The following is a 25285-nucleotide window of genomic DNA, read 5'->3' on the forward strand; positions in this document are numbered from 1 at the left end:
TTCCTCGACGTACTCATGACTACATTGCCACGGCAATTGAAGAACACAATCAACATTGGTTTGATTTTGCTACGCACCTGGCAATCTTCTCTGAGTCTTTGCGAGCTTTGTCAGGTCGTGACGAGGTCGAATGTATCCATGGAGTCTGGTGTAACTACGTTCTCGCGTCTTATTCGTACACCCATATCGTTACCATTTAAGCCACGCCGAGACCACAGAAGAGCACTCAACGTAATCACTCCTCCACAACAGCAGATGATAATGACAGTAACGCCATCTGCAGACTCAAGGCATCATGGACCCCTCTTCTATGACGCAAAATTTGGCGAATCTATGTCATATAGTTTTCTCAAAAACTAAAGTCGGATACTTTTTCGACAGGCCTCGTATGGTTGCGCCCTTGTCTTAATGAAGAAGGGCAAAACACGGCCTTGCTCAGTATAATTAATATCCATTTTTAAATAATTAAATTGAAAGGTTACAGTTTAAGTTGCAATTAAATAGTTACAGTATAAGTTATTACTGTCGAACTACACAAATATTAACGCTCAAATCTAAATATGGTTACGGCCCTTGGCTTATTTTGAAGTAATTAAATTGGTACAATGCAATTTTTAAGTTACAATTAAATCATCACGTAATTTTACATCTGCATGTTAGCGACATCTACTGGCGTCAGGTAGTGCAGCTAGTGACACCTATTAGCGTCATTGTTAATATTAAAAATCAGCGTGACTCACTGACATGTCTGTCGTCTATAATAAGGATTTTCAGGGATAGTCTATGTAGTAAATGCAATAAAGGTCTGACATTCGGCTAGTATGACACAAAACCATTGAATCATTACAAGTAGTCACGATGATGCAAAGGGAATTTGATTCAGGATTGTACGCCTAGAAGACTACTTAGTTAGTGCCTGCTACATTCGCTCGGCGACTGAAGTTTAGTCACTCACCTCAAAACAGAACATGCCGCGATCTGCGATGTGATCGCAGAAAATCTGCCGCCCCTGTGCTGAAAAATTGCCAGAGGAGAAAGAGCCAACAGAAAAGTATGTAAATATACCTGCTATGTGTAGATGTCTTAAATGGACGGACTTCTCGCATAAATATAGTTTGAACTGTTTTTACTCGGGTAAAGCGTATTTTTAAGAATAACAAGTGTTTCTTCTGCAGAAAATTGCAGAATTCCTGCAGAAAACTCTTGACTTACAAAAGCTCATCGCAGAAAGACAAAGAAAGTTTTGCCATCGGGGTCACTCAGTATTTTATCACACCTACTCAAGATATTACACTATCACTTGTATTTTTCAAATAATGATTTATGATTACCTTTCCTGCCGAGAAAATATCACAGTTTCTACTATAGCAACAAGATTGTCACGGAAGTAAGGAAATCTTGGGAACTTGAGATTAATTGGAAGAACAACTGAAACGATGCACTTGAGTTAATGCACTTTGAAGTGTCAACGAGTGTATGAAATTCCATGTGAACGTGAAAGATGTATATACTATACCTCCAGAATACATGTCATTGTATCCCAGTTTCGGATCTGTATAGACGAATTTGAAAATAAACTAGCTCAGAATATATATAATAGCTGACTTGACAATACCTTTTCGCTTTCGATAGAACACCTTTTACGACTGTGTACTATAAAAAGTGGGAGCTGCTTTAGGAATAGATTAATTAAATAATGATGATCTATTTCTGCTGAAACTGGTGATGCAAACAAATATGACGTACATCAGAATTTTGTGTTCAGTGGTAAACACGAATTGATCAACTGTCCTTCGCGCAATTGTATGACTTTATATACAGTAATAAAAAAAAAGGGAAAAACAAGATCACTAACAACGGATTTAAGTGATCACTAAGTAGTTATATAATGTACACTTTATATAAATAGATTTAGAAGCATGTGAGTAAAACAGCAATAAATTAGGATGAATCTTTAAAACTCATGTTCCTTTTTCTTTAATCTACTTGACTACAACGGTTTATTCACTGATGCTGCAGGTTTGATGTCATTTCCTGTATAATATATCAAAGAACAAACGTACGGACATTTGTTATCTAACCTCCTAACTCAGAAACAAAACAATTCTGTAAGCCGACTGAAGCATATCCATTGCGATATATATATATTTACAACAGAATAACTCTCGGTTTGAGTACACAATAGTGTTTCGATTCACTTCTAAAACATACAGAAATGTAATACGTCAATATCCATGTGTGCCTTTACTTTCGATTAGAAAAATAACCTCAAAAAACGTTTTATGATTCAACATACAAATTACAGACGTTTTATATATATCGGTAAATCTATAATTGGAATAAATATAAATAAAAAAAGTCCAGAATACAAGCTAACACAATCGCATTTTTCTTTCCAATTTATAGATCAACTTCTTTCCACATGGGAAGAATAACTTTTACGCTAATGCACAAACTGAGTACATATTCAGAAATTACGGTGCTGTGAACTGAATTCACGGCTACACTGTCTCAGTGGTAGCACATTTGCCTCTAGAGTAAATGTTTGAAAATTCGATTGATTGAAGAAAAAGAATATGATAACATTATATACTAAAGAAAAATGGCTTAAAAGAGCTCTCACGTTCTTCTACTTTTAGACTTGCATTGCCTAGTTTGCCACAAACGGAAAGTGTAAAAATAACATAAATGGCTGTTTACAAGGCAAAATATTCCGGTGTTAAAATATCAATCAATTTCGATCTACTTCTGAACGGAGGTATCTTGGGAGACTATTGAACGAAACCATACCAGTGAAACAATTGTGTTTAGACACACGAAGGCAAGGTTAAGAGAAAACATGGAAAGTGTTTATCAAGTTAAGGAAGGAAATTACAAAATTTGGAAAGAAGACATGAAATGGAGTAATTAAGAGCTGGTGAGAGGTGTATAAAGTCAGGTAGGAAAGAAGTGGAGAACTATTAGGTGGAAATAAAGAATATTTTAATTAAGTAATGAGCAAGGTGAACATAATGCTATTGGAGTAATTCCAGAAAAGCGATTGAAAGAGGAGGAAATGATGGTCAAACTCAAAGAAAAGGGGGAAAATTTCGACGTACTCACACATATGTAGGCGCACGAGTTTTTTGCACTAAGAATTTGAAAATTTTGTGTTTCGTTTTTCATATTTCGCATTTTATCACATTTATCAAATAAAGTTTCGCATTTTGTAGCTCTTGTGGATAAGATGTTTCCTGATATTTTTAAAATTGTTTCTTTTATTTATAGATCGCTACAGAAATAAACTATTAACCAGCTGTGGATTCCAATAAGACACTATTTTGAAGGCATATTATTTATGACACACACATCCGAGTAGACTGCTGTTTGGACTGTTTCATACATTACACCCTCTGTTATGCAATTATAGGCAGTATCATCTGAGGAAACAGTCAGCGGAAAACATGCAGCCGTCAAAAGTGGAATTCAATCGGAGTCATGTTCGAGATTTCGTGCTGAGGAATACGGGGACACACTGACGTTGAAGTCCTAAAGCACTTTCAAAAAGAAGGACTGAGTCGTGCAATTGTGTACAAAACATTAGAAAGGTCCAAAGATACAATTTGAATGAATACAAGAAAAGGGAAGGGGGAAAATGATTATGACGAAAAAAATCAAACAGAAGATTGTGTCACTGGTGGACGCTAGCGAAGAATTTACCATTTCAAGTACTGCACGTGAATTAAAAGTGTGTTGTGATGTTATGTTATGAGGAAGTGGCTACTGGAACTAGGGATTAAGGAAGACAAAAATGAATGCTCCATATGCAGGTGAGAAACAAACAAAAAATCATTCTAAACAAAATTGCCAGGGACGAGTTTCGTGCCTCTAATGATGATAGGGACGTCATAAAGGATGATATCAACGAGTATGATTTTAGTGGAAACATGTACTTTGTGGATGGCAATAAGCAGGAAACGTCATTCTCGGTCATATTTTCATAAGCAATCAATGAGTGCAATTAATCAAAATATATATCAAAATGCGTGTATTTAAAAGAGACTTATCCCATTTATCAAAGAAAATTATTCGAATGGTGATTACATTTTTTGACCTTATTTAGCTTCTCACTATGCAATAGGGATACAGCAGCTGCTGGACCCGGGGGGGGGGGGGGAGGACTGCAGTTTTTGCACAAAGAACGCACTACACCAAAAGTGCAACAAATCCGTCCTATTGAGGAATTCTGAGCTCACTCGAAAGCAAAAATATACCAGCCACCATATACCCACAAAAAACAGATATATAGGGTCTATATATGTTTGGGAAAACGAGCCCGAAAAATAATGTCAATTCAGTGCAAACTACTTCGAACAGCTAATGGGGAATGTGGATCCAAAAGTCAGAGCGGCTGCTAATCAGGGTCTTCTTTCTGTCATTAACTGATTTCATATGATTGTAGAATGTCTATTGTGTCATCATACAAAAACTGAGACTTTTCATATGCAAATAAACAAAATACGGCAATTAAAAAATGTGTCTCAATTGAATCCACAGCAGATTAATTACCTAAAAACAAAATACACTGAATATTTTACTTGACATTGTAAATTTCACTTATAGAAAATTTTATATATATTTTTTTAATCAAACTGAAGGAAAATCAAGGAAAGTTTTGCTGTCTTCTGAAAACACATAGGCACAAGTTACATTTAAACATTAAATATAAGCATGTTACATGTTTCCACATTTTCCTCCTTCATTGTTGTACGTTTGTCACTTATCACCAGTCCATGCCATTGGCTAGCTAATTAAAAGGCTCCACCCCATCCAGCTACGATGGAGATAACCAGTGGTGTACTTAGGGAGGGCTATCGGGCTAAAGACCCCCCTCCGAAATAAATTTGTTACATGCACAACTTCATTAAAATTTGTCGGCACCCAAAAGGAAATATATAAGTGCTTATTCGCGTGTTGAGCATAGACCCCCCCCCCCCCGAAAAACAAAATTCTAAATACGCCGCTGGTGATAGCTAACGCGAAACATGTTCTCTATAGCCGTGTCCAAATCACCCAAAATGCACAGTTCATGCCAGTTCTACCGTTCCGTCAGCGGAAAACTGGTGTGAATTAATGAAATATTTTTAAAGTTTCGCGTATTGTTAGAAATTTCGCGCAAAACTGCCAATTTCGCGTTTTATCGCGCAACGGCAACCAATGAAAATACACAGAGAACATCATAAAACGTCAAGAAACTGAAAATTACTTAATTCTGACGCATTTCGTTTTATCGCGCATTGCGAAAACTCGTGCCTCTACACACATGCTTTGATTACTGCGCATATGACAGATGAGATGGAACGAAGTTATGAAAAACTGGAAACTATACGTAGAAGAAACTCCAGAGTATGCATACCTGATTTTAATACACTACTGTGGGAGAAGGCAAGGAAAAAAGTAAAGTAGATACGCAGATATTAGAAAAAAGTGAATATGAAAAGACAGAAACTGATAAGTACACACGGAAAAGAAAGTATTTGACAGTTGACAAATTTTCTTTTGCCAATAACTCGGGAACAAATGAATTAATTTGAATCTTTTTGTTGTTATTCATAGGATCGTTATAATTTGGTAACTTGCCAAAATCAGTACTGTAATAGGTTAATTTATTGTTGAGTTATTAAGAAAAGAATTTTGTCAACTGAAGAATACTTTCTTTCGTGACTGTACACAGAAATCCCCAGTAGATGGATAGAAATATCAAATAGATTTTGCCACGATACAGAGAGATTTGAAATAGTTTACAGAACATAAAAATTCTCCATAAAGAGAAGGTACTTACTCAGATCACAATTTGGTGGCTGGAATGGATATTCAGTTGAAAATAAAAAAATAATAGGCGAAAAGTAGGCTATGAGATGTTAGGCAGTTTCTAAGTCACAGTTAGGAATATAACTATGATCCGGGTTTCTTTCAGAAAATTCTTTCTCGAGAGTATTTTCGGGTGCGTAGAAGGGAATGATCGGAATTAATCAGGGGCATATTTACAAAGGTCTACGGGGCTTCAAATCTCCTCCCCCCCCCAAAAAAAAACTAAAGCCAAACTTTTCTCTATTATAACAGTATATATTAGATATCGAATAATCTTAAGACCAGGTTTATTAATAATTTGGATTTACTCCAGTTTCCGAAACAAGAATTGGAACTTAAAATTTCTCACTTGAAGCATCATCATCTTCAACAGAAATCCTCATGTAGTAGTCCAATTATGAGTCTCTCAGTCAATTTCTCAGTAGTGTTAAAAGACTGATTGTGCTGAGACTTTTCAACAGTAGTCGTTGATACACAGTCACAGTTAATATTTTCACACAAGCGCTTTTAGGTGTATCATAACCTAGAGTTGAACTTAAAATAAATTTTAATGATTACCCACTGTTATTTACACTTCTTGCTTAGAATTTAAAGGATTTTATATCTGGTCGCAAATAATCTTTATATATGTTATGATTAAATTGACAAAGATTTTTGATATCTGACTTTTATCAGTTGATCATCATCAAAAGTTTCAAACAAGGAACACAAAGATATTAAACCTACTGCGTTTCACTTAAACAAAAAGTCCAACCCAGCTATTATTGTGTTGGTAAATTTTAGAAGTATTCTTCTAATATTCCAAATATTTTTCTTCTACACAGTCTTCTTTATTACAATCATTTTGATGCTTTACTCTTAATATCTTCGTACCTTTTGGTAGGGTACCTTGTTTCTTGTTTTGTTGCTCTTTTTAGATCAGAAATCGATATGAAATGAAAGCTTGTATATTAGATGCAGTAATATTGCTAACTGACAGTCCACTTTTACCAACATTTGTTTAAATTTGTATCATATCCCAGTATCTTCACTATTAGGCAAAACGTTGAACAGAAAGTAGGCTTCTGTATTTCTAGAACTCCACCACCCAATAAAGAAAGATCTGTGTCATTCTAATGTATTAGCTTGGTACATAAATTTGTACCGTTTGTTTCGCGTGCTGGTACTCCAGTTGCTTTGAGTTTATTTATCGATTGCCATTTTTGTTTTGAAGTTCAATTGTTCTGCTTGATTTTACATATTGAATTTTTCACTTTTGCAGATAGTGAGTGGAGCCATGGACGCTATAAAATGGAATGTCAGGTACAAAAAGTTGAACGTTTCAAACATATTCTTCTCTTTGAGTTTAATAAACGGGCGAAAGCAGGGGAGGCGGCCCGAAACATTTGCGCCGTGTAGGTGGACAACCTCATCGGAGACAGCACGGCAAGAAAATGATTTTCTTCTGTTAAGGAGGGTATATTGACATTAGTGACACTCCACGTTCATGAATAACTTTGTGGTTTGATGAAAACAGTTCAAACACATTAATCCACGTTAGTGTACTAGGAAACTGGGAAATATGATGAGCTGGATCATTCCACCATCCTGCGATATATATGCATGCACTCAGTGGGCAAGGTTCAAAAATTGGGTGTATGGGTGCCGTACGCTCTGTCAAAAGCACAAAGATTAACGGGTGACCATATGTGCATCTTTGCTTGCTCGTCATCGATTTGTTCGTGAACATCAACCATTTCTATCCAATATTGTTACTGGTGACAAGACATGGTAACTTTATGCTAAAACATGAAAAAGAAGTGAATGGCTGAGCCAAAACAAAAGAGCAACTCCTCATGCAAAGGGCAGCATGCATCTACAGCAGCTACTGGAACAGCAAGCGTGCGCTGTGCTACGAATTGCTTCCCCGAAGTGTAACCATCAATGCCAAAAACTGAGATATTTTGCGGACGCAACCTAAGAAAAACGGCCAACAAGACTGCGTGAAGTAATGCTACTGCACGATAACGTCCGCACGCACTCTGCTAACCCGACAAAAAAACAGTACCAGGAATTGGGTTGACATGTCATTCTGACCCACCTTATTATTACCTTATCTCTGCAATCAAGATTTTCACCTTTTCCGCTCTCTATCTGCTAACATTCAAGAATTTCATTTCTGGATGAAAATACGCTCCGAACATGGTATGATGACTTCTTTACCTAAAAAACACCCAACTTTTACAGGCGTGGAATCGAAAAACTACTCCAGCATTGGCAGACTGCTGTGGATAGTGGAGGAAAATATACTGTTGATTATTAACTTCTCTCTTATATGTATATGGTGTGTTTATTAAATTTATATACTTTATTAATAAACTTATGAAATAACGCTACGGAATTATGCATCAACCTGAAAATGCTCAAAAGTCATAATTGTTGTCCCGTAAGTAACACTTCTTAATGACAGAAATGTTGCTGTAACCAACGTATATTTGTCTATTCTGGAATTTTCAATGCAGAATCTTCTTTTTTTTAGTATCAGGCAAAACATTTTCTCTTTTTGGAGATTGGTGAATCAGTTTGTACTAGGGTGGTGCAAATGAATTGGCGTTTTTACGTTTGATTGAAAACCACAACACAATATAAGGATAGACTAAAGTAATACATCTAACGTCACGAACTCTATACATATCCAGCACACGGACTGGGGTACCCAGACAATCAGGAGGAGGAGTTGAATAGGGCAGTATGAAATTGCGCCATGAAGAACACATAATTGCCAGTGATTTTTCTTTGCGAATTCAAATTGGAACATTCTGCCTAGCAAGCCGCACAGCACATTAAAAGTGCACTTGCCAGCAATTGCGAATGAATGGAGGAATGCGAAAGTATTTTCTTCGTCCCTCTTGAAATGAATATGGTAAAGAAGTGTTCCCGAAGAAATGAATAAAAAGGACTACAATATAGGATCAAAAGTGTAGTAGAATATACAGTGTTTATAGTGTTTGCAGATTTCAGAATTTAAATATAAAATTATTCACTCTCATTTTGGAGCGTAGGTTATATATGGTTTTATCCTAAGCTTTATCAGTTTTCTGACAGAGGTAAATCTCGGAAGTCTAGCGTAATATCCCAGGTCAGCCCCCTGAAAACTGACTATGATGACGAATCATAGAACAGAATTCGATATACGGATTTAGGGCTACATGCACACCTTAGCATCAAGTCCACATGATACGTAAGCAAGAAATAAAAACAAGGACAGAAGCAATGCAAAAATCTTTAGAAAGAACTCTGTGGACTGTTAAATCATGAGTTACGGACAAGACTCAGAAAAAGTAGAACATTGTACAATACGGTCAGGCAAAAATATAAACATTACGAGAGATGAAAATGACAAAAAAAAAAAAAAAAAAGTTCAAAATGTGAGTATAAAGAAAATTACCAGGATCAAAAGCAACGCAAAAAATTGAAAGAAGAAAATTAATAATAACAATTAACCTACCGGTGTTCCCATCATAGTAAATGTTTTACCGCTGCCAGTCTGTCCATACGCAAAAACGCATGCGTTATATCCTTCAAAGGCACTGTCCACAACATCTGTTCCCAAATCGTCGAATACCTGTCACAAAAACATTAAAAAAATATTAATTTATTGAGCATTAAAAGCATATTTTAAAAGTACAAACTTAACTTTAGCAATTTATGAAATTTACGATATATCTATTACATGAAATTACGAACTGTGTTCCCCATTGATCTACTCAGATACAAATTATTGTAAGAATCGATTTCATACATGATATTTATTCTAATAAAATCTATCTTTTAATTACCTACAGGAAAATATAATACAAACGCGATCTCTGTATAATGTATCGTACAGTAACGTGTTATGTATAGTATATCGCAAAGTGATACAACTCAAAATCATCAGCTTTTCAGGATAGCAAGTGAAGACTAGCACTGCTACAGGTTAACATGAGCGAACAAATGGCACAATTACTTCCTTATAAATGGAGGTTTAACCTGCTACATTTTAACACACAATACTTCTGGCTTTTAGGGTCATTTTCAACACCATACGTCAACAAGAATCGTTTTTGATTTGTCGCTTTTCTATTAAAGTTAAAAATGTGGGTATTTGGTTTGAAGGCAAGTTCTGGAGGGGTACAACATACCCCACTGTTAGTCTTTACAATGCGGTGACACTGTTTGTTTACAGTTTTAGCTGTCACTCCACGTATTTGTCCACTGTTCTTTGACATGCGAGCTGATGCAGTCGAATGTAATTCATACGTGTTTGAGTGGAAAATATTCTTCGTTTATTTCAAATGGATGCGAATTGAGAACATGACATTACACGAAAATGTCAGATTCGAAAATTACACGAAATTTAATGTAGTTGCCAGTCCTGGATTTATCAATGTAATTAGAAATTGCCTATTTAAGTAATGTGATTTCACGGTTGTGACCCACCCCCTCTTAAAAAAAAGTTCAGTGTGTTTTATTAAGTTTTGTACGTAAATTTAAAGCCGCATTCATACTTAAAATACCACTTAAGTATTCACATTCTACTGAAAACATAAAACTATGGAATTTCCTTGTGCGGCCGCGATGACTCAGTGCTAAAGTGCTTAACTGTCTCGTGAATCGATTCCTGATTCAATTCCAGCTTCCACCAAGTGGACTTCGTGGTGGGCAAACACGTATATATGAGTTTTCTCTGGGTTCTCCGGTTTCCTCCCACTTTCGTCATGCCAACATTATCACCCCTCAACCCCCGTGCATGCGACTTTGAACTAAACAAACAAAAAAAGTAACCCTCACAAGGTCCCATCCGCGTTTCATAGGATACGCTTTGCAGATTGGCACTCGCTTATATTTTGATTTCTAGGGGGGAAGGAGAAGAAGTAGACGATTTTGTAGAGCAACAAAGAGGTGAATAATTCTATACTATAGCAGGGTTTCTCCACCTGAGGATCAGGACCCCTACAGGGCTCGCGAAAGGAGGTGAGAAAAATAAATGTAATTAAGATTTCGTAGTGGACAATTTTTTAAAATGAATTTCTTATTTTGATGTACATATTTTTATGTCCGTACTTATCGTCAAATACAGTAGAAGAATATTAACCCAAATTTTTAACTAATAAAGAATTGTTTAAAAAAACAACTGGATATAAGAAGAATGAAGTTGGTGAGAAGATGCATTCATATTAAAATATAAGAAAAATACAAATAAGGCAAAAGCTGTGTATCAAAAGACAACTCATAATGAAGGCTACATACATATACAAGTGTACGCGGTAAGTAGCACTAATCAAAAAGCTTGTTTTGTCGGAAATTACTTACGGGGGTCACTGGCAAGAGGATCAATAAAAGGGGACTTCACGGTATGAAATTAGTTGAAAAAGGTTGTAAAATACGTTGAGAAAGGTTATAATATAAAATAGGAATAAATCCTCTGTTACATTGAGGATCAAATCCCTAGCCCAGCCGTCCTAGTTTGGAAAATTTATAATAGAAAATCATGTAACACGTATGCAGCAAACCGACTTCAAGGATCTCACATCACTTATGTCATCAGCTACCAAGAAAACAACCACAGACACCAAGGAGCCTCTCAAGTTTTCAGATGTTTAAGGTGAAATCAGCTATTCCCCATCTCTTGCATTTGAGCTATTTGTACCAGAAGGAAGCACCTGTATGGACTACGTGCAACCTAATGAAACGAGGCCGCCCTCTGCCAGAAGTGAATCTCAACGTGATTTGCCATGCAAGTACCAGAAAGAAATTCCCATCGATGTCCGGAAATACTCTGACCTAATGTGCCTGTTGGATTGGATCTTCCTAGTATACCATAATTTTTATTGCAACCTTGTTCCGACATAAATAGCTGGAGAGAAGAGAGCAGAAATGTTGGATGGACTTGACGACTGACACTTAAGAAGGGTCTGCCTCGGTTGAGTTTAAGATAACTTGTGACCTGCATTAATATACAATTATTGGTGTCTGTGCTGAGAGCATTGTAATGCATGACACTACATATGCATTAAATTTATAAATTATTTTGTTTTCCTTACATACTTAAGTTTGATTTATCATTATTATGTCTGCTTTTTGCATTATTATGTCAACAGAACTCACACCCAACATTCTGATGCAATAAGGAGCTAACCAACAATGAGTAATATTGAACTGCACAAGGACAAATTTAACACACTTTCCATTTAATGTGTACACAATTGTATGAGTAATTTCACAACATTACAACAATAATTCTGATTTATGGATTTTTTCAAACTTTCAAATGCTAATATCTCGAAAACAACTTTTTGAGGGTTAGCTCCTTATTGCACCGAGCCCTTCATTTCATAATCAATAAAGAAAAAAAAAAAACTAAGATTCTTTCAACTAACGCAGCTGATGCTTGATCGGAATATTATATAGCTTTCTGATATAATGGGTCGTTTACTTATTATTATTATTATTATTATTATTATTATTATTATTATTATTATTATTATTATTATTATTTATAATTTTCTAATCATTTCCTTTATTATATTTCTCTTTCCTCTTTGTTCATTTTTAAAAGGTAAATACATATTTAATATTCCAAAATTTACTGCTATGCTACAATACTCTTGCCTCGATAAATAGGAGTTCACTTTTGTAGGTGAATGTACAGCCTTATTAAAAACGCGCACACTTGGATAGAATTAAATCAAACAAATGTGAATTTGATTTGGTCAATTAAGATTTACTATAAGCTAACGTGTTAAATCTGTACACATAAGATTAGGAGAATATGATCCTTAAAGGAGAGGTGAATGGTCAGATTTCACTACCAAACTGTACATACTGGCACTGGTAAAATTTTCAGGTTTTAAGAGACTCTTGAAAAAATATACATATCCATCAAGTAACATTTAAAGTACCATGGATAAAACTCGCCGAAAACTAACCTGTATTGACGCTGAAGTGAAAGTGTTTTTCTTTCTTTCTTTTTCTTTCCACAATATAACTACAGAATCCATTACATTTCTTTATGCTCAATTAATCTTTAAAGTTTTCCTTACGCTTCCAAAACAATTCATAACTTCGGCTAAGTTTAGAAAGCTTTATTAATGACGATAACATTTGTAATGCAAAGCTGATGGGTACAATTACACGAAAATCTTGAGAAACCTTACGTAAAATTTTAGGTACAAAATTAACTAACCAGTTCTTGAGAAGCATAATGAGTATCTGCTGGATTAAATGACCAGTAGGAATGATCAAACGTAAAATCCTTGTATTTATCCCGTAGATCTCCTTCCTTAGTCTGTATCTGTAAAGAATAAAGTAAAGTAGTAATTAGTTTCCAAATCTATTGAGCGGGATCTAATAATTGATACATTAAGTAGAAAGCAAACAGAAAATAACACTAATTACACACATGTTCAAAACTAAAGTGACAAACGGAAAATATATGTTAACAGATGTATGCAAGCGTTGATATTTCAGGGATGCTTGACAGGATACAAAAGTGTACCGAAGCATTAAGAAGCCTCATCCCGGCGAAATTAAAATACCGCTAATTTTACAGTAATTATGTGATATCTTCAAATAGATAAAAGATAATTGAAATGTGGAACAAGAGCGCCCTAGACAATATTATTTTGCGTGAGGTACCGTTATCACAAGTCGCCCTGTGGCTTTCCGTTTTCAGCCGTTTAGAAACGCGAAAATAAATGCCGATTTTCAAAATGGCTCGAAATCGAAAACAAATAAATGAGTCGTAACAACGGTATCTCATGTAAAATGATATTGTCTAGGGCGCTTTTGTTCCACATTTCGATTATCTTTTATTTATTTGAAGACATCACATAATTACTGTAAAATTAGCGGAATTTTAATTTCGTCGGGATGAGGCCTCTTAACCGAATATACGAAAATCACGATATGAACTGAAACGTGTAACCGTTACCTGTGGTGTAGCTGTTACCATAGGGATTCAGATGAACCTAGTGTTCATTTGTTAATAGGTAGTGTGGCCCCCTAGAACTATAGTTCATACCGCACAACGGTTTCCTATACTGTTTATGAGGGTGTAGAGAAGTTACTCCGGTAAAGCATTTCATTCTTCTGTCAGAGCAGTTCTAAGAGGCCGTTTAGACGTTATGATAAATCATCAAGGGTAGAGATAAATTTCAGAAATCATCATGTCTAAATTAGTTTATCTCATGATATCTCTCCTGCATATGATACGATGCGATAAGTTCGACATGTTCAACTTATCGCATGCAAGCCAGGTATAGCCCCCCGTAGAGAAACAAAGGAATGAATAGGTCACCGCTTCCAACCCTTCTTGGCTGCCAGCTTCTTGGAAGGAAAGCGGGAAATATCTGGTTAAAAACAGGTTTTGTTAAGAATTTGTTTATACCTGTCGTCCAGTGGTTTGTTCTGTTGACAAAAAGGAAAGAAATATCTTTTCCCCAGTTTCTCTTCATGAAATGCGAGGAGCCTTCCAAACTACGAAAGCTACAACAAATTAATCGGTTCAATTTGATTTGCTTTGATATCTGAAGTTTAACCTCGCCTAAAGCAAGGGTAGATCCATAGTTTAAAATGAGATAAAATCGACTAGCACCGGGAATTGAAACCTGGACCACATACATAAGAAGCGACGCGTCCTTGACTGAAACCCTTTTCATGTCTTCGAAACAAGTCATTATAACCGACCAGAGATGGCCAACACATCAACCATAGTCTCTACTAGCCTACCGGCAATCGTGAGAGGTAGCCCGCGGTGGTCTGTGTCACACTATCTGTATCAATCAGTCTCGATGGACTGTTTTCTAGTTTCTGATAACAAATGAACGTTTCTGAGAAAATAAAAATTAATTAATTAGGTTTTTAAAAAATATTTAATTAATTTTATTGTTCGTATTTACTTCTTCTTTACTGTCCATCACGTCCTCATTATTAATCTATATTTTGATTAGTGGATCACTAGAGATTTCAGAAATGAGAAGTAGCCCTCAAACCTAAGAAAGCCTAGCCACCCCTGTTGTAAACCTATTCAATATTGTTTTATTTTCAGTTCTTACTCTGGTTTGTCAATCAAGCGCTTTAGTGCTTATCTCATGTTATTATAATCAATTTCGAATTCCAAAATTGTATATAAATACTTCATAATTAAAATTTCGAATTTTGAATTTATTCTATAGTTATTTCATACTTACTTTACTTCTATATAAATTGTATCTTAATTTAAAATATCGTATTAAAATATTTGAACTAAAAGTCGCCGCGTTAACCATTATGTTCATTATGTTAGTCGAGTTAATCTTCTCCCTAGAACTTCTAAGATTATATGTAATAACATTATATATATATATATATATATATATATATATATATATATATATATATATATATCTTGTAAATGTGCGTATACAATAAATTAGAAATTTTATAATGTAAAATTCAATTAAATAGCAATGTACTTGTAATTATAAACCCAGCATTATATCCAACTGACATTTCATCCTCTGTCAAGATGTCCACTGGCCACTTTCTCCATTAGTTTGGTCTGAAATATTTCCTGCTCTTTTGACCACTCTCAATAATATGTTCTGTTATTTTCTGTGTAAATGATAAGAAGTGACCTAGAAGAGGCCCTGATACCGTATGGTATGATGAAATTAAGAAGCACTGAGGAATGATTTGAAAGAGGGTTACCCAAGGGGGAATGTTCTGGAGAAATGTTGAACGATCTTTATCAAGCATTGGATTGACTGACAACGCTTGCAAATAATAGTTATCATGATTTTATATAATATTTTTGATTCCCCAGATAATACAGATAATTCAAATTAAACAGAGTTGTTAGATTAATTTTCCATCTAGTATAAAATAACTTATGAATAAAAATCTATTGCCATTGCTTATAGCCTACGTAATTTGAAAATATAGTACAGTGCAGTGTCTTCTAAACGCCCCCCCCCCCTCAAAGTTGTAGAATTCCTCCAAAGATTTTTGAAAATACCTGCAACAAAAGTTAAAAAGTCATGAATATCCTCTAGAGTGTTAGATTCTCCTCAAAATTAACAAAATTAGACAAAACACTGCTGATGGTTATTTTACAACTTTATCTCACAACGCTTGAAGAGCTTTTCATAGTTCCTAGTTCATAGAAATGAATAGTCATAGTTCATTTCTATGCTAAAAGTTAATGTTCTAATTTGCAGTTATTCATTGAGAACCTAATACTGCAAAATTCTAAACTTCGGAAATGAAAAATCAAGCAAAATGTTTTGTTTTAAATATATTATATCTATATCTATCTACATTATAACTAACAGCATTATTAATCTAATTAATGCGCTTATCGTAGTTCCAGTACTCGGTTGCAGGGGCGTAAATAAGGGCCCCGCGGACCCTGCATTGTGGGGGCCCCACACCATCAGGGAGCTCAAAATTGTGAAGTGGGACGTAGAGAAGGGGTCCCACTCCACGCTGTCTGCGGGAGAGCCCCAAGCTTTTAGTTACGCCACTGTTCGGTTGTGCCATTTGTTTGTATGGCTGGAGAAATCAAATTTATGTCAAGATAAATTTGACTTTCAGTCCTGGTTTCGGAGAGTCGCTTGAATAATCAATCACATTGAAATTAAGATCAATGTACTAAATACTATGAGGTCAATTCGGAAAAGGACTGCCGTTTGATATCAATGGCATACACTCGCAGATACAAAATGTTTATTATACACATGGGAAAAATATCTCATTACATTACTTTTCAACATATTCACCATTCAAATTGAGGCACTTGTCATAACGATTTATAAGGTTTGAATTTCTTCTTTAAAAAAAAAAAAAGTGACACAACGTTCTTTCACAGCGTGAAGCTTAGGGTTATTACCATATATATAGTAAATGACTTGTGTGTCTTATTCCGTAGCTCATTGGATCCGTACAAAATTCCCGCGACCCGTGTTCGAGTCTTCGTTTCACTACTTTTTTTATTTTTATTTTTTCATCAATCAGATAGGACTCCAGTAAAGAGGAAAATATTGTTACAGTAGAAGGTGTGATTCGATATTCTGCTAGTATTTATTTATATATTTATTGTCAAGCGAACAAAATGAAGTAGAATTTTACAAACGTAAAGCTGTTCTAGATTTTATTATTAATAAAAACTATGAATAAGTTTACAGCTCAAAAATAAATTGAATGCTCTTCAATTGTAGTCCATAATTAGCTATGGTCAAGAAGATGGATTTAAGTTGTTTTGTGTGTGGTCAGCACATTGGCTTCCATCATCTTTAATTCTGGAACTAAATATAACTAATTTTATTTTTCGTTTAGAAATAAGTCACCTTTAGCTCTTAACGAAACAAAGAGCATAGTGCAAAATGTCACTATGGCATTACATTTCGTTATATAAAGAAATGGAAAAAAAAAATAATACATTTACACTTGAAAATGTCGAAAATAATTTGACAAATATTATGAGCAATTCTATAATAGAATTAAGCAATGGTTTATAATGAAATAAACTGCAATTAAATGCAGGGTATATGAAGTTAGCAGAAATATTTGCCTCTATATGCTGAAATACAAATTTCTTAAATAGATAGGGAAACTTCACTTTAAAATATACATCATGAATTTGATTCTCGATAGAATCTGAAATATGTAAAGATCATGGGATCAGTTATCATAGGATCATGGTTTATACCTCATTTTCTTCAGAGTAAAGCATCCTTTCCAACGGTACCACTCCTTTGTCCGTATTATATACCAGAAACTGGAAAATCGAAGAAAACCGGGAGATTTTACGTTTTTTCGAAATTTTTGCGTCCCTCTGATCCGAGCCTGGGTTCACGTAGGGATATGATTTAAAAAAAAAAAAAAAAAAAAAATACGAGTTGTGCACACAATACGTGTGCAAAATTTAAATTATATATATAATTTACTGCATCGTTACTATTTGGCCTAGAGTCATGGTCCAAACGCCATTTTCTTCAGTATAACGAACCCTTTCCAACGGTACCACTCACATGTCCATATCATACACCTGAACCGGAAAATTCGGGAAAATCCGGATTTTTTAAAAGAATCCCCCCGAAACACTTCACCACTTTGGCCAGTGGCGGATCTAGCCCGGGGCCGGGGGACCTAGATCCAGGATTCTCTTAGGGGGTGCACCAATAACTACCAGTACATTTGAATTAAATTTGAGTTTTTTAAAAATACTTTAGGCATCTGTGATGTGAATGAGAAATTAATTTGGAAATGCTAAGTGTCTGGTCTCGATGAATTCTTTTCCTTCGAGCTTCAGAAAATTGACTTAAACTATTTATTTTGCAAAACTCACTGCCAGCTTCTCACTTTAGGTAGTGCATATTTACAACGAAATGAAATGACATTTTTGAGTTTTAAGTCCCACGGTTATGCCGGTTAGGCTAAAGGAGGCGGTGAGAATGAGAAATGAATAAAATAGTGGAATGAAGAAAGTGGGTGGAAACCTACGCACACGGTGTTTGTCCACCACAAAGTTCACTTGGCGAGAGCAGGGTTTGAACCCGAAACCCCATGCAGTAGAGGTGAACACTCTACCACTGAGCCACCCCGGCCGATATATTTACAACGAAGCGGGGGTGCACGTGCACCTTTGCAGCCCCCTAAATCCAGCCCTGCCTAGGACCCCAGTTTTTTGAGTGAAAAAAATATTTATTATTTATATATGTTTGAAAGTTTATAGTAACCTATCATAGTCTGGGGTCTGGCTGGCTCCCCGTTTTTTACTTTCTACATCCGACAGACTCTGGCCCGGCCCTGGGTTCACGTAGGGATCTGAAAGCTTCTTGAAAATACATGCTTACGTACACAATGAGTGTGCAAACTTTCAATCTTGTATCTTGAAAACCAAGGGATGAATTTTTTTTTTTTTGAAAATCTGAATTTAGGCCACACACACATGTAGCTAACCGATTAGCATACTTGCCTGTGGCGTGGGAGACCCGGGTTCGATTCCCGGTGGGAGCTCATGTGGTTTGGATTCCACGTTAATCAGTAGGTCCACGTCTCACATAGCCTCGCTGCTGAACAGGACATTAAACTCAAAATCAACTCAACTCATATTATAAAAATTTACTGCGTCGTTACTAATTGGCCTAGAGTCATGTTTCAAACACTATTTTCTTCAATATAACAAGCCCTTTCCAACAGTATGACTCACATGTGCGTATCGTATACCTAAAGAAGAAAAATTGGGAAAATCGGAAATTTTTCTAAAAAAAAAAAAAAAAAAATAGCCTTCTAGGAATAGTTGCGACCCTCAGGCTCGGGCCCGAGTACACATAGGGATTTCAAAAAATTGAGAAATACTCAAACGTGCACACAATCCGTATGCAAGGTTTCAATCTAGTATGTTGGAAACTAAAGGTTTGAAAAAGTTTTGAAATTTCCTTAAGGATAAGTCACTTCCCTCCGTCCCCACTTGGCATCACCAGGTTGACCATCTGGTTCCAGAATGCATCTGGGGTGTTCTTGACTTAACCAATAATAAAAAATAAAAAAAAAAAGCCGGCCTAAATACCTGTTATAGAACCTAAATAAGTGGTCAAAGATAACACTTACGCCATGGTATCTTTCGCCATGGTATCTAAAGATACCATGAATCCTAAAAGGTTTAACGAAAAGTTGCGTAGTTATGGATTTTTATACAAGGTATATATATTATGTGTGTGTGTGTGTTTAAATATTTGGAGCAAGAACGTATATTTTATCTTTTAATTTAGTGTCTAAATAGGTAACACCGTTCTATATTTCTTTTCTTTTTTAAACAAACACAATTATATCATTGTCACGGACGTGATAATTGCAAAAGCCGCATATCCTTCTTTTCCATTTCAAGCTCTTTATTTTACTACGGTGGGAACACAATACGAAGAAACAGGAATTTTCCTTTCACGAGTGACAGGTAGAAACGCGCACACACACACACACACCACAACCAAACATCGTGGCCCTGTTTTCTTTCTGAAATAGTTCGCATAACCTCCGAAAGATGTCAGAATCTATTGACCTCTGCGAGAGATATCTCCGAGTGATATCGCCGTGTGTGAATAGAAAATATCTCTCTTGCATATGATAAAAAAATCTCTACCCCTGATGATTTATCATCAAATCTAAATGCCGCCTAAGATATGGAAGAGTTTGGGGAGGGGGTGACGAGATCTATCAACCTTTTTCCCAATGCGCCCCATACAACAGGTTTCAATGTTCGGAGGGTTTAAGCCCGGAGAACGCGTACGCCATGGAATTTGTAGAATATCCTCCCCTCCAAGAATTCCACCACCAGCTCTGCACAATAAGGGCGAATGCTATCGCCCTATTCCGGTACTCTGCTCCAACAACCTCTTGAAAATCTTCATAATGAGTTCAAGGATTCCATTCCAGCACGACTGGGTGGCCAGAATGCTTTGTTCCACTACATACAGGAGCGTCTGTCCACAGATAACAATCCCCATTTACCATGATACCAACTTACCAAGGACTTAATACGAATCTATTTATCGAGATGATGGGGCGACGAAAACAGAACCAAGCTTCCCTCCACTTGTAGGCCCGTCGAGAGTCCTTGTGCGGACTGAATTGGGCTTCATCACTGAACAGTACCATTGCCCACTGCTCTGGGTGCATTGTGCATGGTGTCTGCGCCACGGGTAAATACATACAACTGGTCTTCTTGTCTTCTTGATTGTGTAGATCATAAAATCCTATGTGATAAATTAGCGTATTACGGATTCCATAGCAGCAGTTTAAATTTTGTAAAATTCTATTTAAATGAACGTAAACAGATAGTTAGTGTTAACAACATGCATTCAAACATCTTAGAAGTAAAATATGGGGTACCGTAGGGTTCTGTTCTGGGTCTGGGACTATTTTTAACAATGATAAATGATTTGCCCCTAAAAACTAATTCCATATCAATTCTATACGCGGATGACACTACGTACTCTTCTTAACATAAATACAAGCTTTGAAGAAGTGTACATAGAAGCTCAAGGCGCACTAACAGAGGCAGCGAGCTGGTTTAAAAGAAATGGTTTAGTGCTAAATCGAGATAAAAAAAAAAGTAACCTTTAGTTTCAATCACTGCAATTATAAAGAAAACTATGATGAATCTTAGGTTAAATTTCTTGGCATATGTATAGGCAGCCAACTAACCTGGGAACAACATGTCAAATATGTATGTACAATCCGCGGCAAAAAACCTGCAACATGAGGATGTAAGTTTATTGTGAAACTACGCCTAACAGCACAGGGAATGAACATAAGGTCTAAGTGGAACGAATCACGCCAGGATAAACCTCGGCCTCCTCCCGTGCACACTTATTTTGGAGCAAAAGACTTCGTCATTTCACAATAAACTTATATGCTCATGTTGCAGTTTTTTTGCCGCAGATTGTATAAAGCTCTCCGGAGTGCTGTTTTTCTTAAGAAAACTTAAAAGATACAGTTCCCTATAAGTATATGAAGAATTCATATTTTATATTTTTTCACAGCATAATTGGATATGGGATTTTGCTTTGGAGTAACAGTAGCCCAACACATGATGTGCTAGTTTTTCAAAAGAAAGTCATCAGGATTATTATTGGAACACATGATAAAGAACACTGTAAATTACTGTTTATCAGACTTAAGATAATGACAATAGTTAATATATATATTTATCAAGTGCTACTTTGTACTAAGCAAAACCTGGCAAACATGACACTCAGGGATGAAGTACATATAATACTAGATAGTGTAAGAAAATTGATATACCCTTTACTAGATTATCGAAGATCAAAAATAGTTATTTAGTTATAGGACCGAAGCTGTTTAATAAACTAACGTTTTCCATACAACAGCTGCCATTAAAGGTTTAAAAGTTATATTATTGGTTAATAGCGAATCCATTTTACTCGATTCAAGAGTTCAGTGAATGTCAAGAAACTGTGCCGTAATTTGCAGTGTCACTTTATTTCAAATATTATTAGGTTGTTCATTATACTATTGACCAGCAACTGATTGTCTGTATGTTATGATTACATTTTATATATATATATCTGTATCTATATGTATATTGCTTGTAAAGCTCAATGACAATACTCTATTCTATTCTATTCTATAGTTATGTCTCTTGGAAGTGCAGCGATATTGAAATACCAGTAGCAGCATAGAGGTCTTGAGTAATCTGGATTGTACTCATGCCGCGTGAGTTGTGCTACGTGGCCACCCCTGATGTGATCTCATAATTGTTTCTGTCTGCTAAAAATACTGCTACACCCTTGGAACAACAGGAGACGGGACAAACTGAACCATCTTGCAAGTTCAGGAGTACCCCCAGAAAACCTACAGACACGATATTGTCCACTACAAACTTACTTGTCCGGGGATCGAACCAGAAACCCCACACATCAGAAGTAAGCACTACCACTGAGACACTGTGTCACCCAAAATTGGTTGGATGTTTTCCAAGTCAAATTAACATATTTAGAAAATGTACGCATTTGTTGATTCTACTATAACGAGGATTGGTACATATGTAGAAATAACATTATTCTTATTATAAAGCAGGCTAACTCAGTTAAGCAGGATAAACTAAGTCCGCCTAATGCAGAGTCGTTTTGACATATGATTAGCCAAATACCGAAAGGGCTGACTACTTCAGGAAACATACGTTAGTCAAACTCGTTAGTATGGCACTAATTACGCGTCAAAACGACTCTGCATAACGACCAGTATGACTGACTGTGCTAATCCATAATGCATTGCAACGATACATTATGATTACAAATTCATTTCAGAATATTCTTCTGTGAGAATACTGTTTACATTTGTCGCGTGACGATAATTGCATCGACTACAGTCATTACCAACACGTTCGCTGAGTTGCAATTAACCTTGAACACACGTACGATCTTCAGCATGTTTGCTATAGCTTCTATTCGTTCTTCTTGCTTCTATATCGTCATGCTTCTATAAACGAAGAAAGTAAGTTGAAAGAGATATTTACTTTATACACGACCACTTTTATTTCTGAGTTGTAGTCTATTGCAACACAATATAGCTCGTAAGATGTTAACAGAAACTGAACTTGCGCAACAATAATACAAACCTCCTAAACCGAAGCAAGCAATCATTTTAGCTTCTGGAGAATCAAGCTCTACTAATTCAAGAGAAGGATTACAGGGTAATATCAAGTGATCCGTCGTAGATTATAGTTAATTTTATGTCGAATACAAAAGTTTCAATTTTTGACTTGCAGTGATGATCTCAATTTGGCAGATGATAAGGACAGCAGAAAGAAATGCACAGGTATCATTAACGCCTGCAGCGACATGGGATTGTAATTACAAGTAAATACAGAAAAAAACAAAAGACGTGGACATTCGTCATGACCACAATATTACGAATTATGGATACTTTAAAATATCAGGTAATATTTTCGCCATAGTAAACACTTTCAAATATCCAGAATCAGCATTAATAGACCAAAACCATATCCACGAAGAAACTAAATGTGGACTGAAGAGAATTCGTGTTATTATTCAGTTCAAACTCTTACTTTGAGGGAAGAAGACACCTGAAAATATCTGAAAGTGAAATCCTGAGGCGAATATTCGGACTCAAGAGGAACGGGAATGCGGAAAGTTTATGAAGAGAAACTGCATCATTTACAACGTTTACCTAACATTATTATGTTATTAAATCTAGGAGCCTCAGGTGGGCAGGTCACGTAGCCAGAATAGGAGAAAGTAGGATCACTTTCAAAGTTTAACTGGAAACTCAATTGGAAAAAGACCATGAAGAAGACTTAGGCGCAGATGAGAGGACAATATTACGATGGATCTCGTAGAAATAGGAAGACAAAGCGGGAACTGGATTCAGTTGATCAAGGACAGAAGTCAATGGATTTGAACCTTCAGGTTCCAAAAGCCACAGAGTTACTTTATAAAAGTTTCAAATCCTCATGTCAATGTGGCATGACTAACTACCAGAGATTAATGTATGTGAATGTTCTGCCTGAAGACAACTTCTACTGCTTTTGCAAGTAGCCGAGGCTGTGCTACTTAGGTAGTGAAACAGCAAAAGTCCTTTCCTCATCAGATATATATATATATATATATATATATATATATATTAGGGCGATCCTTATTTATATGGGGAAAATAAATTTAGGAATTTCCTTGGACGAGCCCCCTAAAATGGTTCCATATGGGACTAAATTAAGCCAGGAGAAAAATTAGATCCATTGAATAATTTTAAATGGTGCCTCAAGGGACCTAAAGTTTTGAATCCGATAACAATACGTAGTATATGGGGAAAATCTGGAAGAAACTTTTGTAATTTAGAAACGGCTTAAGGAAATGGGAAGATATCTTGAATAATGGAACTAGAAAAACAGACCAATCTAATCTTGTATAGCATTACAGCATTATCGTGGCGGCCATCTTGAAATGCGCCATCTTGAATTCAGGTAAAAAGTTTTAGATAGGAAGATATATCGTTTTGAGGTAGCGTTTTACCAGAAGGACAAATCTGACATTATTTTCAAGTTACCTATAATCATGTAAGAGTTATTACACGTGAAAAACTAAATCGTCGCTGCGCCTCGAAGAACCGCTATGTGTTAAAACCACAACTTTCCAGGAGAAGTAAAAAACATTCCGAACTCTAAAAGTTTTGTCTAACACACGATATCATTTGAAAAATATAATGAAATTGGTTCTGCGTATATTATGCAGTGGACATTGTTGTAGCTTGCTTCAACAGTATTACATTACTATTTTTGTGTTTACGTAGCGCCTTTTGCGCCTTTATAAGCACATAGAGGATTTGTATACATTAATCAATGCGTACGTGATGAGAACCAGAAGCCTTTAATTTCAATCTATAATTTTTCATTGCTGTAGCGAAACAATTGAATATTAACTTATGTCATTATAACGAACGCTTCCTGACAACTTTCTAGTTTATTTGCATGACATAACCCATTTTCGACAAAAATGTCAAATAGCGGTTCTTCGAGGCGCAGCGACGAAATGCTTCTTATTGTAGTTATAGATAACACATTTGTAAGAATTTTGTTATATATATATATATATATACATAAAATGAAACAAACTGCTAGAGAAACCTAAATCTTTGTTTCGCTATGAACTAAAAATAAGGTTTCATCAAGATGATTCATAGACCATTATGAGGAAAGAGAAAAATTATAACTTGGAAGAAATTAAAATATCCCTTATTTGTGTAGTAACTTTATGGTAAGTTTTCAATCTTATTTGCTACATAGTTCACTCTGGATACATCTAAGAAAAGATTATCTGTGGACCTTCACTATCCGCAAAAGAAACTGTTTCTGCTCCTCATTTTTTTCGTAAGAACGTTGTTGTAATCTTCTATT

General features: G+C 35.7%; 1 protein-coding gene across 3 annotated transcripts in view; it reads right to left on the minus strand.

The window, feature by feature from the left end:
- The window catches only part of Klp98A (kinesin-like protein 98A), a 289085-nt gene that overhangs the window by 149478 nt on the left and 114322 nt on the right, over positions 1 to 25285 (minus strand). For all 3 annotated transcript variants that reach the window (XM_081730769.1, XM_081730768.1, XM_081730767.1), the window contains exons 3-4: positions 13058 to 13165; positions 9338 to 9454 (exon numbers count right to left, since the gene is read on the minus strand). In XM_081730769.1, the coding sequence (XP_081586895.1) occupies positions 9338 to 9454; positions 13058 to 13165 (225 nt within the window). The remainder of the gene's footprint in view (positions 1 to 9337; positions 9455 to 13057; positions 13166 to 25285) is intronic.

This window comes from Thermobia domestica, chromosome 11, assembly GCF_964235325.1.
Source record: "Thermobia domestica chromosome 11, izTheDome1.hap1.1, whole genome shotgun sequence".
Classification (NCBI taxonomy): Eukaryota; Metazoa; Arthropoda; class Insecta; order Zygentoma; family Lepismatidae; genus Thermobia; species Thermobia domestica.